The sequence below is a fragment of the Hemitrygon akajei genome, chromosome 12 (genome assembly GCF_048418815.1).
Source record: "Hemitrygon akajei chromosome 12, sHemAka1.3, whole genome shotgun sequence".
NCBI lineage: Eukaryota > Metazoa > Chordata > Chondrichthyes > Myliobatiformes > Dasyatidae > Hemitrygon > Hemitrygon akajei.
This window is the reverse complement of record NC_133135.1, coordinates 40,666,888-40,680,542: the sequence shown is the minus strand read 5'-3', so window position 1 is coordinate 40,680,542 and position 13,655 is coordinate 40,666,888. Positions and strand designations below refer to the sequence as shown.

Below are 13,655 nucleotides of genomic sequence, written 5' to 3'. Positions count from 1 at the left end.
GTCTATCAAACCGATTGGCCTTCTGTATCAATAGTCCACTTACTTGACTGGAATATCTATTTTGTTTGAGGTGATTAAGTGGTCTTTTCTCATACTATCACTGTTGCTGGACATGTGACTGTGGGGGGTTAGCTAGAAATTGTTTTCTGCATACGTGACAAAGATGGTATAAAACGTCTGTATCTCTGTGCTTCTACAGAGAGACCTCCGTGGCTGACTCTGTGAGAGTGCAGGAGGGTTCTCTCTTGTAGCTTGCTACTAATGAAGGTGGAAAAGAAGCAACTTGTTTCATTACATCGGGTTGATCACCGTTAACAATACATGCATGCCTCACTTAAAGTAAACACAATGTTAGACTCCCATACCTTCCTTTGAATTAACTTAAAGTTTTGAAGTTACAAAACTTAACAGAGAATACACTTAAATGTTGGTAAATGTAGTCCTATTTTTTCATCAAGGTCCTTTACATAAGCAGTTCTCTCCTCACTCCTGAGGAACCAAAATGAAGTAGTGGGGCTTCAGCCCATCAACTTCTGAATGAAAGTGAAAATGTTTCCATTAAGCCATGTTTCATATCAACTAGAAAAAATGGAACAATGCCTTGCATTTATATAGTGCCTTTGGTAAGCAAAATGATCTATATGCATGAAATAATTTTTGAAGTATGAAAACTTCTCTGATTAGAAGAGCAGGAGTCAATTTACATACAGCCACTTTCCATAAACATGAATGTAATAATGGCCACATAAACAGTTTTATTATTGGTGTTGATTAAAAGATTAATGTTTACCCAATACTGCTGTTAACTTCTCTTCAGTGACCCAAATGGTACTTTCTATTAGCAGGGCAGTTGCTATTTAAATAATCTGAAATATGGCACTCCTGATAGCACATTTTCTCTAACCTGTACTAACCTGTCTGTTTGATTTTTGTACTTGAGTTCCTGAAAAAGGAATTGGGCCCAGAATTGTCTGTGTTACATGCTAGAATTCACCAAATGAGTCTCAGCTAATATCTGATTAACTAACTGTGCATTTAAATTTGGACGGGAGGAGATGTGTTGCAAACTAACTCAGGTTGCTGAACTCTGATCAACTAAAAATCTTATATAAATGTTTGACAGATCAAAAGGGTTGAAAGTCAATCTGAACATGGCTTTAAGATGTTGCAGTATGTTTTATGGCATGGAATTGAGTTTCTCATCAAACATTGAGAAAATTTCTCATACAGTTGAATTAAAAAAGGCAAGGAACAAACTGTTTATCTACTTCAAATAAAGTGGTGAACTATTTATCTCCAACTCTTAGTCAATACTCGTAATGATGACATTAGCATTTCAGATTATCCAAAGTTCAGAAGGTACATTTATGGTCAGTGACAACCACTTCAGCAAATCATCCAATGAGAGAGCGAACAAATTATACAACTCATCCATTATAAAAGTGACGGACACATGACAAAGAGGGGTTTCCAATTCTTCTGTCACATCAACAGGTAATAGTTGGCGATGGTAACAATCATTTGTAGTTTATTATAGTTGCATTATATGTATTCAGAGCAGACTGAAGTGGGCAGTAATATATGATTGTATATTGACTGTGGATAGAAGCCTTCTGTACGTTTTCTGTCTGAACTTAAAAATGATATGAGAAACAAGGAAAAAGATTAAAAAGGGAAAAAACTTAATAAATTTAGATTATAAATATTTGAAAATGAGATTTTAATTTTATGAAGGTTTAATCATTTGATTTTTAAATAGTCAGATTGTCTCTTTTTCCTCATTTTAGCATTGTTCTCTGTAAATGAGTAATTTATATTTCTTGCCTGCTGTTTACTCTGCTATTTGGTTTCATGTCTGCAATCACTCTATCTTTGCTCAGCCCCTCTGTATTTACTCTAATCTGTTTGTTTCTCTGTGACACTATTTCTTCTGCAAATATTGCATTTTTGTGAGATTTCTTGAATGCTGGAAATATAAATCCTTGTGAAAAAAATTAACCATGTGAATTTTTGAACTGTTTCTCATTTTACTAATACCTACTCTCCAGTGCAAACATTTATTAATGGCTACTTTCTCATAGAAACATAGAAAATAGGTGCAGGAGTAGGCCATTCGGCCCTTCGAGCCTGCACCGCCATTCAGTATGATCATGACTGATCATCCAACTCAGAACCCTGTACCTGCTTTCTCTCCATACCCCCTGATCCCTTTAGCCACAAGGGCAATATCTAACTCCCTCTTAAATATAGCCAAAGAACTGGCCTCAACTGTTTCCTGTGGCAGAGAATTCCACAGATTCACCACTCTCTGTGTGAAGAAGTTTCTCCTCATCTCAGTCCTAAAAGGCTTCCCCTTTATCCTTAAACTGTGACCCCTCATTCTGGACTTCCCCAACATCGGGAACAATCTTCCTGCATCTGGCCTGTCCAATCCCTTTAGAATTTTATATGTTTCAATAAGGTCCCCCCTCAATCTTCTAAATTCCAGTGAGTATAAGCCCAGTTGATCCAGGTCATTTCAAGTCACCTGCATCCTCCTCACAGCTAACACCACCGCCCAGCTTTGTGTCATCCGCAAACTTGGAGATGCTGCATTTAATTCCCTCATCTAAATCATTAATATATATTGTAAACAACTGGGGTCCCAGCACTGAGCCTTGCAGTACCCCACTAGTCACTGCCTGCCATTCTGAAAAGGTCCCGTTTACTCCCACTCTTTGCTTCCTGTGTGCCAACCAATTCTCTATCCACATCAATACCATACCCCCAATACCGTGTGCTTTAAGTTTGCACACTAATCTCCTGTGTGAGACCTTGTCAAAAGCCTTTTGAAAATCTAAATATACCACATCCACTGGCTCTCCCCTATCCACTCTACTAGTTACATCTTCAAAAAATTCTATAAGATTCGTCAGACGTGATTTTCCTTTCACAAATCCATGCTGACTTTGTCCGATGATTCCACCTCTTTCCAAATGTGCTGTTATCACATCTTTGATAACCGACTCTAGCATTTTCCCCACCACCGATGTCAAACTAACCGGTCTATAATTCCCTGGTTTCTCTCTCCCTCCTTTTTTAAAAAGTGGGGTTACATTAGCCACCCTCCAATCCTCAGGAACTAATCCAGAATCTAAGGAGTTTTGAAAAATTATCACTAATGCATCCACTATTTCTTGGGCTACTTCCTTAAGCACTCTGGAATGCAGACCATCTGGCCCTGGGGATTTATCTGCCTTTAATCCCTTCAATTTACCTAACACCACTTCCCTACTAACATGTATTTCCCTCAGTTCCTCCGTCCCACTAGACCCTCGGTCCCTTACTATTTCCGGAAGATTATTTATGTCCTCCTTAGTGAAGACAGAACCAAAGTAGTTATTCAATTGGTCTGCCATGTCTTTGTTCCCTATGATCAATTCACCTGTTTCTGACTGTAAAGGACCTACATTTGGCTTGACCAATCTTTTTCTTTTCACGTATCTATAAAAGCTTTTACAGTCAGTTTTTATGTTCTCTGCCAGCTTTCTCTCATAATCTTTTTTCCCTTTCTTAATTAAGCTCTTTGTCCTCCTCTGCTGGTCTCTGAATTTCTCCCAGTCCTCAGGTATGCCACTTTTTTTTGCTAATTTATATGTTTCTTCTTTGGACTTGATACTATCCCTAATTTCCCTTGTCAGCCACTGGTTCACTACCTTCCCTGGTTTATTCTTTTGCCAAACTGGGATGAACAATTGTTGTAGTTCATCCATGCGATCTTTAAATGCTTGCCATTGCATATCCACCATCAACCCTTTAAGTATCATTTGCCAGTCTGTCTTAGCTAATTCACGTCTCATACCTTCAAAGTTACCCTTCTTTAAGTTCAGAACCTTTGTTTCTGAATTAACTATGTCACTCTCCATCTTAATGAAGAATTCCACCATATTATGGTGGCTCTTACCCAAGGGGCCTCGCACGACAAGATTGCTAACTAACCCTTCCTCATTGCTTAATATCCAATCTAGAATGGCCTGCTCTCTAGTTGGTTCCTCGACATGTTGGTTCAGAAAACCATCCCACATACATTCCAAGAAATCCTCTTCCTCAGCACCCTTACCAATTTGGTTCACCCAATCTATATGTAGATTGAAGTCACCCATTATAACTACTGTTCCTTTATTGCACGCATTTCTAATTTCCTGTTTAATGCCATCCCCAACCTCTCTACTACTGTTAGGTGGCCTGTACACAACTCCCACCAGCGTTTTCTGCCCCTTAGTGTTATGCAGCTCTACCCATATCGATTCCACATCCTCCAGGCTAATGACCTTCTATTGTGTTAATCTCCTCTCTAACCAGCAATGCTACCCCACCTCCTTTTCTTTCCTGTCTATCCCTCCTGAATATTGAATATCCCTGGATGTTGAGCTCCCATCCTTGGTCACCCTGGAGCCATGTCTCTGTGATCCCAACTATATTATATTCATTAATAACTATCTGCACATTCAATTCATCCACCTTGTTACGAATGCTCCTTGCATTGACACACAAAACCTTCAGGCTTGTTTTTACAACACTCTTAGCCCTTATACAATTATGTTGAAAAATGGCCCTTTTTGCTTTTTGCCCTGGATTTGCCTGCCTGCCACTTTTACTTTTCACCTTACTATTTTTTGCTTCTACCCTCATTTTACACCCCTCTGTCTCTCTGCACTTGTTCCCATCCCCCTGCCACATTAGTTTAAAGCCTCCTGAACAGCAGTAGCAAACGCTTCCCCTAGGATATTGGTTCCAGTCCAGCCCAGGTGCAGACCGGTTCCTGTTTATACCGGTCCCACCTCCCCCAGAACTGGTTCCAATGCTCCAGAAATTTGAATCCCTCCCCCTTGCACCATTTTTCAAGCCACGTATTCATCTGAAATATCCTCCTATTTCTACTCTGACTAGCACGTGGCACTGGTAGTAATCCAGAGATTATTACCTTTGTGGTCCTACTTTTTAGTTTATCTCCTAACTCCTTAAATTCACCTTGTAGGACCTCATCCCATTTTTTACATATCGTTGGTACCTATGTGCACCATGACCACTGGCTGTTCTCTCAGCCATCCACATCAGAAAAGGGATCTTTTATTTCACGAACTATGTATTTTGAATTTTTTTAAAAATTCAAATAATTTTGCTTTTCCTTTTTCAATCTTTTTATTAATATCAACATGATAAGATTAGTACATAGATAATGGGATTACAAACTTATAAAATTAAAATGAACATAAAAGGATACACAAGCAATAAGTACATTATAGTTAAGTCTTCCCAAATCATGAATGATACAAATATCATATAAATGAAACAAAAAAACTAAATAATTTATGTTGGGAAAAAAAACAGAAAAGAGAAAAAGAAAAAAAATATTAATACCCTAGGAAAAACTAAACTAACAAACTAACCACTAACTATTAAGAAAAAAAAGAAAGAAGAGAAATAAATAAATAAATAAATAAAAATGGGCTGTTTATAGTATCTATAAAAAAAATTACAAAATCATCAGTGTCCCCAACTCTGATCCTCTCTCTCTCTCTCTCTCTCTCTCTCTCTCTCTCTCTCTCTCTCTCTCTCGCTCTCTCTCGCTCTCTCTCGCTCTCTCTCGCTCTCTCTCGCTCTCTCTCTCTCTCTCTCTCTCTCTCTCTCTCTCTCTCTCTCTCTCTCTCTCGCTCTCTCGCTCTCTCGCTCTCGCTTCAAAACCAGAAAAACAAATAGGATTGGAACAGGGTCAAATTACATCATGTGAAAATGTTGAATAAATGGCCTCTAAATCTTTTCAAATTTAATAGAAGGGTCATATACGATACTTCTAATTTTCTCCAAATTTAGACATAACATAGTTTGAGAAAACCAATGAAATACGGTAGGGGGATTAATTTCTTTCCAATTCAACAAAATAGATCTTCTAGCCATTAATGTAAGAAATGCAATAATCCAACAAGCAGAAGAAGATAAATGGATTGACCCCATTATTGGTAAACTAAAGATTGCAGTAATAGGATGTGGTTGTAAATCAATGTTCAATACCGTGGAAATAATATCGAAAATGTCTTTCCAATATTTTTTCAAAAGCGGACATGACCAAAACATATGAGTTAAAGAAGCCATCTCAGAATGACATCTGTCATATATAGGATTTATATGGGAATAAAAACGAGGCAATTTATCCTTGGACATATGAGCCCTGTGCACAACTTTAAACTGTATCAATGAATGTTTAGCACATATAGAGGATAAATTAACTAATTGAAGAATTTTATCCCAATTCTCTAGGGGTAATAAAGTTAAGTTCTCTTTCCCAATCATTTTTAATCTTATAAAAGGCCTCTGAATGTATTTTCATAATTATATTGTAAACATTTGATATTACACCTTTCTGAAAAGGATTTAATTCTAACAATTTCTCCAAAATACCCAAAGAATCAAGATTTGGAAAGGTAGGAAGTACAGTGTTTAAGAAATTCCTAATCTGTAAATATCTAAAAAACTGAGATCTGGGCAAATTATATTTATTAGATAATTGTTCAAAAGACATAAAACAATTATCCAAAAATAGATCAGAAAACCATAGTATTCCTTTAGTCTTCCAAGCTGAATAAGCTTGGTCCATAATAGAAGGATGAAAAAAGAAATTGGATACAATAGGAATAGTTAAAACAAATTGATTCAACCCAAAAGAATTCCGAAATTGAAACCATATACATAAAGTGTGTTTGACTATCGGATTGTCAATTCGTTTATGCAATTTAGAAAGAGCAAAGGGAAGAGAAGTCCTTAAGATAGAACCCAATGAAAATCCTTGTACAGATTTAGTTTCCAGATTTACCCAATGAGGGCTAGGAGATAAATCCCAATCCCTTAACCAACATTTCAAATATCGAATATTAATTGCCCAATAATAAAATCTAAAATTAGGCAATGCCAATCCACCTTCCTTCCTTGCCTTCTGTAAATATCTTTTGCCTAATCTAGGATTTTTGTTCTGCCATATATATGAGGAAATTTTTGAATCAACATTGTCAAAAAAGGATTTTGTTCAATTTCCTTGCAATTCATAAAATACCAGATTTATTTTTGATTGTCACACTAGAGGAACTGCAGAAGCTGGAAATGTTGAGCAATACAGAGAAAATGCTGATAAAGGGTCTTGGCCTGAAATGTTGATTGTTCATTTCCCGCCAGAGATGCTGCCTGACTTGCAGAGTTCCTCCAGCATTTTGTGTGTGCTGTTTTTGATTGTCACTGCATTATTCCTTGTTAAGTGTTGTTGCCCCCTACTGAGATAACAAGCTTCCTCTCAGTGTTCAGAACCCTTTTCTTAACTAGAGAATGTGTCATTTAGATTTAACAATCCTATTTACAAGTGATTCAATTTGAAGCCACCATTCCCTTCAATGCCATCACATCGAAGATGCAGTGCATTCAAACTACAAAATGTATTGTAGACTCCAATGAAAAGTCATAGTTGAAAAATTATCTTGTCTCCACAGATGCTGCCTGACTGGTTAAGTACTTACAACATTACAATATTTTCTGTTTTTCTTTTTAAATTTGAACGGGGAAGATAATGTGAAATGAATCCAGGATCTGAGTTTATAGTCATCAATCTTTGTTCATTGGTGAAAACTAAGCATGGAAGCAGGATACTCTTAAGTGATTAAGAAATTAAAATTCATTACAAAATGAATCTACTGTGTGAAGTCACTTTGAACAAACAATTAAAAAAACTAATAATAATACAGGTCGATGTCTATTCTGCTATCATTTGCAGGTTTGAAGTCAATAATCAAAATGATAACTTTGCTGGGTATCTCTATTGCAATATTGTCACTGGCAAATAGTTGCAAAGGAGAAAATTGTCTGAGCGGAAAATATCACAAATCAACATCTGCTCCTGAGCCAGGAATGAGGGCGTGCCAACGTTTCTCTCAATGTAAGTTGGTGTGCAAGTAATAGATAAAATGCTGTAAAGTCATGTCATTAATCACAAAAAAGGGGAAACCAAGTCAAAATTCATATTACAAGTTATGTATTGAAGAAAACTACACATCTACCATGTCCAATCTAGTTCCTATACATCTGTTTTCATGCCTCTCCTCCTGACAAGAAAAAGGATCTTCATCTTTAATCCCAGCAGCCTTTGCAAGCAACAAATTACCCTTTATAACTTCTGGCATGTTCAATGAGATTGCACCATCAAACATCTTCTGCTCCCTTTTCCTTTCAGCATCCCAAATGGACCATTTCCTTCACAACTCTCTGGTTCACATTTATATTTCTATCAACAGCTCTCCTCTCTTAGCACTTTGCCACATAACTGAAGAAAATCTTTCCCTACCATCCATTCACCTAAACTGTCCTTGTGGAAGAAGCTGCAATTCACTTGCACTTCTTCTGATGAAGTGTATTCCATTAGGAGCTCATGATTGAAGAAACCAAAACACAGAGTTGCATTACCGCATTTCAGAGCACTCATTTACAGACTGCAGCGGCAACCCAGAGCTTCATATTGCCCATCACTTCGACTCTCTCATCCATTCTCACAATGACCCCTCTACTTGTGGCATCCTCCAATGAGGTACAATATAAGCTTGAGGAAGAGAACCTCAACTTCTGGACATGCTGCAGATTGCCAGACTCAATACCAAGTTTAAAATTTATTGGTAAATTAGTTTCTCTGGTCAATAAAGCTCTATGAAAGTACTATAAAACTCAGTTTTCTCTCTTCAGAGATAGCACGTAATCTATTGGACATTTCCAAAGTTCTAAGTTCTAAGTAAATTTAAAGTTCAAAGTATATATGTGTCACTGTAGACAACCCTGATATTTATTTTCTTGTGGGCATACTCAATAGAATAAATGAAAGACCGCCAAACTTGGGCATTCAACCAGAGTGCAGGAGACAACAAGCTGCAAATACAAAAAGAAAGAAATAATAATAATAATAATAATAATAATAAATAAGCAATAAGTATCAAAAACATGAGATGAAGAGTTCTTAAAGGTGAGTCCATTGGTTGTGGAAACATTTCAATAATGGGGCAAGTAAAGTTGAATGAAGTCATTCTCTTTCATTCAAGAGCCTGATGGTTGAGGGGTAATAACAGTTCCTGAACCTGACAGTGTGTGTCCTGAGGTTCCTGTATTTTCTTCTTGATGGCAGCAGTGAGAAGAGAGCATGGCCAGGGTGGCAGGGGTCCCTAATGATTAATGCTGCTTTGCTGCGACAATGCTGTGTGTAAATATGCTTTACCCATGATGGACTGCACTGTATCCACTACTCTTTGTAGGATTTTCCATTCAAGGATATTGGTGTTTCCAGACCAGGCTGTTATGCATCCAGTTAATATATTCTCCACTGTAAAAGTCTTAGATGTCATACCGAATCTCCGTAAACTCCTAAGGAAGTAGAGGTGCTTCCATGCTTTCTTCATAATTGCACATACGTGCTGGGCCCAGGAACCAAGGAATTTAAAGTTGCTGACCCTCTCCGCCTCTGATCTTCCAATGAGGAATGGCTCATGGACTCTGGTTTCCTTCTCCTAAAATCAACAATTAGCTCCTTAGTCTTGCTGACATTGAGTGAGAGGTTGTTGTTGTGGCACCACTCAGCCAGATTTTCAATCTCCCTCCTATATGCTGAATCATCACTATGCTTGAGTTGGCCTATGACAGTGGGGTCATCAGCAAACTTGAATATGGCATTGGAGCTGCACTTAGCCTCACAGTCAGAAGTGTAAAGCTAGTACAGCAGGAGGATAAGCACCCAGCCTTGAGGTGCTCCTTCTGATTTCAGGTTTCTGCAAAGCTCTTATCTGCATTTCACAACTGTAACCTGCCAATTTGTTTCTTTTCTCTTTTGCTTCAAGTTTGCTTTAATAATCTTCAAGCAGCAGGATCTCAGCAAATCTGGAATGTCATCCCTTCAGGGGTATTTCATAGAACTAGAAAGATTTATAGCTCAGATAACAGGCATTTTTTTTTTTACCCAACAAGTCCATACTGAACACGGTACCAATCATCTCGTATCAATTTCCTTCATCCGAGCCTTCCCCTTCGTCTACCTATCCAATTATATTATTATATCTGCTTCCACCACTTCCTCTGGAAGCTCATTCCATATACTCTCCTCCACCTGAATGAAAACATTACCCCTCAGGACCCTTTTAAATATTTACCCCTCATCCTAAGTCTATGTCCCCTAGTTTCACTACCATGGGGAAAAGATTGTTACCATCTGGCTTCTCTTGTAATTACTCATTCCAAGAAGCAACCTTCTGCCACCATCCTCTGTTGCCTACCTGTGAGCTAATTTTAAACCCACCTAACTATCTCTCCCTGGATTCCATGGGGTCTAACTGTCCAGACCAGCCTACCATGCAAGACCTTGCTAAATTCCAAACATCCTCCACTGACTTACCTCCTTCTACTTTGAGGTTAAAATAAAACACTAAAAGGTTCATCAAATGTGACTTCATTTGTATAAAGACATGCTGACTTCTCTTAATCAGACTCTGACTATCTGAATGCTGATAGATCGTGTCTCTCAAAATTCCCTTGGTAGCTTCCTCACTACTGCTATCAGGCTGACCAGGTTGTAGTTCCCTGGCTTGACCTTATTACCTATTTTAAACAGTGGAACAACATTTGGGAACTTCACCAGTGGCTAACTTTGAAGCAAGTATCTCCACAAGGGCTTCTGTAATTTCCTCTCTAACCTGCCACAAAGTCCAAGGACATACCTGGTCAAGCACTGGGATTTACCCTCTTTAATGTGCTGTAAGGCTGTAAATACCTTCTCCTTGATGACATCCAATTTCCTTTAACATCCATCTCTCCTCCCAACCCTTCTGGAATTTAGCTTGCTTGCTCATTTCTCTTTCTAATGAGGGGCCAAGAACCCAAAAATAATAACCATTTTTCTCTCCACAGATGTTGCCTGACTTGTTGGAGTTTCTAGCATTTTCTGGTTTTACAAAATTCCAACCTCTTGAATCACTATCCAATTCTCCTTTAAAATTCATAAGACAGTGCCTTTCTGTGCAAAACTTTCCATATATTTCTAAAACTTTGTATAAATTGAATATAAAATATAAAATTAACTTTGACTTTTCTTTCATCTACTTATTTCTTTGTTTCCTGGGTATAATTTGCAGAATCTTCTTCATTGTGCTCAGGTGCCTGGACTCCATCCTACTTCTACTCATGGTGACTGATAGAGAAGTCATTAGAATACCAGATTATACTCCATTGCTCTCTGTTGTAATATTGTCCTTTTTAAAAATATGTTGTTTTGATACAGATGTTCATGAGAGTTTTATAACATGTAGACTTTACAGATTAAGTAATCTCAGAAATATTTCCATGTTGTTGGTATTTCTTTTATACAAGTTTTGGAGAAGGCTAGCCAGTGGAAACCTTATTGAGGTTAATTTCCTTCTTTCAACAGCTGCTTGTTGCTTTTCCAACTATACTGAACTGCTTGCTGTAAGCCCAGTGTCTAAGATAGATAATACATATTGGGACCGATGTGGACAACTTAGTCCAAGGTAAACCAACATCTTATTCAATATCTTCAGGTTCTTTGAGTAAAAGATGTGTTCAATATAAAAAGCTGGAATGTGTTTAACTAAACCAGGTGCAAGATGTCTTGAGTTCAAACCGGAACATGGAAGACTGTGAAATTGAAATTTTTTTAAATGTCAATTTGTGTGCTGTTACCAGGATGTGGGTGCTGGATAGGCAAATAGCATTCCTTAAAGTCCTTCATCCATCCCTCATTTGCCTACCCAAAATGTAATGCTTTTTCTGGTCTCAGGACAATAACTTGCTCTTACATAGCACCCTTAATGTAAAGAACACACCAGAAAGAGGTTTCATCAGAATGAAAGAAAGAGCCAGATGAAGAATGACAAGTTATAAAAGGTGTATAATTATAAGGGAGAAGAGACATGGGATTGAAGAAAGGAATGGTGGGATTTAGTTTGTTCAGGCATGGCCATCAATAGTGATATTAAGGGAGAGGAGAATTCACAACAGGCTGGTTTGTAAAAGCAGTAAAATATTATATTTTACTTTGATTTGCTGTTTATCCTCTTGAAATATTCCTCTTGAATAGGAGCAGGAATCAGCCACTGAGCCTTGCCACTCAATATGATCATGCTTCATCTGCCCATTACTTCATCTCCATTTTGTCCCTGTTCCTCATCTCTTTTAATTCTCTATCTTTCAAAAATGTATCTCTTCCACTTGAAATACCTCCAATTATACTTCACAACTATATCTGTGACTCTTCTAATGCCCTGCATGGTTTTGACTGTTACCATTTCCCTTTCCCAACAAACTCTTCTTTTCCATGCACATCTCTATATATCTTTATCCCACATCAGGATGGTCTGAGAGCATACCATTTCTTGCTTGAAGGGAAGCCCAAACAGTTCTTCTCCACCAATCCACACATTCACCTGGCTGAATTGGTTCTCATACTGAGCAACTCTTTACTCCACTCTCATCCTCCAGATCAACGGTGTAGATTAGTCTCTTGCAAGTGTCCAAGTTATGTTTGCCTTATAGTGGAATATGTGGAAAAGTCTTTGTTCCAGTCCCACCTGTGTCCACTCTCTTAACACTTTCTCTGGTACTTCATGGACCTCATTGGTGCCACCTCCTGCCCTCAAGCCAAACTCAACAATTTCATTGTATTTGCCTCCGATTTCTGCCCTACATTCACACAGCCAATCTCCTGTAGTGCGGTGACTAGTACTGCATGCAATATTCCAAAGGTGTCCTCATCAGAGTTTTATGCAGCTACCACATGACTTTCTGACATTTATACTCAAGGCCCTGACCAATGAAAGGAAGTATGCCCTGTGCCTTCTTTACCACACGGTCAAGTTCTGTTGTCATCTTCAGGGAGCTGTCAATTTGCAACTCAAGATCCCTCAGTGCACCAATGCTTCTTAGGGTCCTGCCATTTCCGGTATACTTCCCTTTTACATTTGACTTCCCAATGTGCAACTCTTCACACTTGTCCAGATTAAGTAATTGAATTCTACAGTTTGAAGTACCTTGAATTCTCAATCTTCATTTGACATTCATCTTTAAGATTAGGTTGTTTTTTTTTTCTTTTGGAACTGAAGGATGTGCCCAACTTCTGGGATGTTTTCCTCTTCTGCATTTTACAACTCCCGTATTCTTTTTTTTTAATAGTCTTTTTTGTCGATGCTCTTCCTTTTTAATTGCTGCCATTCATTCATGAACCAGAGAGAATCAGAGAGCAATGCAGCACAGATACAAGCCCTTCAGCCCAATTAGTCTATGCTGACCACATTGTCTCCCGAGCTCGTCCCAATTTTCTGCATTCTGCACTTATCTCTCCAAGGCCTTCTCCTCCATATACCTATCCAAATGCTCCTTAAATTACACTATTCTACCTGCCTCAATCATACTCAGCATCCTCTGCATGGAAAGTTGCCCCTCAGGTCCTCATTAAGCTCATTAACCCTAAATCTATATCCCATCATTTTGGATTGTCCTGCCCTGAGGGTAAAGTCTGTTACCATCCACCTTATCTATGCCTCTCACAAATTTAAACACTTCTTTAATTTTGCCATTATTCTCCTATGTTCCAA

The 13,655-nt window shown here is 38.1% G+C and overlaps 1 protein-coding gene across 1 annotated transcript in view; it reads left to right on the top strand.

The window, feature by feature from the left end:
- Positions 1–1,446: 1,446 nt before the first annotated feature.
- Positions 1,447–13,655, top strand: part of LOC140736624 (riboflavin-binding protein-like) — a gene marked incomplete at its 5' end in the record, with an annotated part of 45,042 nt that continues 32,833 nt past the window's right edge. The window contains 4 exons of the mRNA XM_073062444.1: positions 1,447–1,494; positions 3,562–3,607; positions 7,796–7,957; positions 11,474–11,573. Coding sequence (XP_072918545.1) covers positions 1,447–1,494; positions 3,562–3,607; positions 7,796–7,957; positions 11,474–11,573 — 356 coding nt within the window. The remainder of the gene's footprint in view (positions 1,495–3,561; positions 3,608–7,795; positions 7,958–11,473; positions 11,574–13,655) is intronic.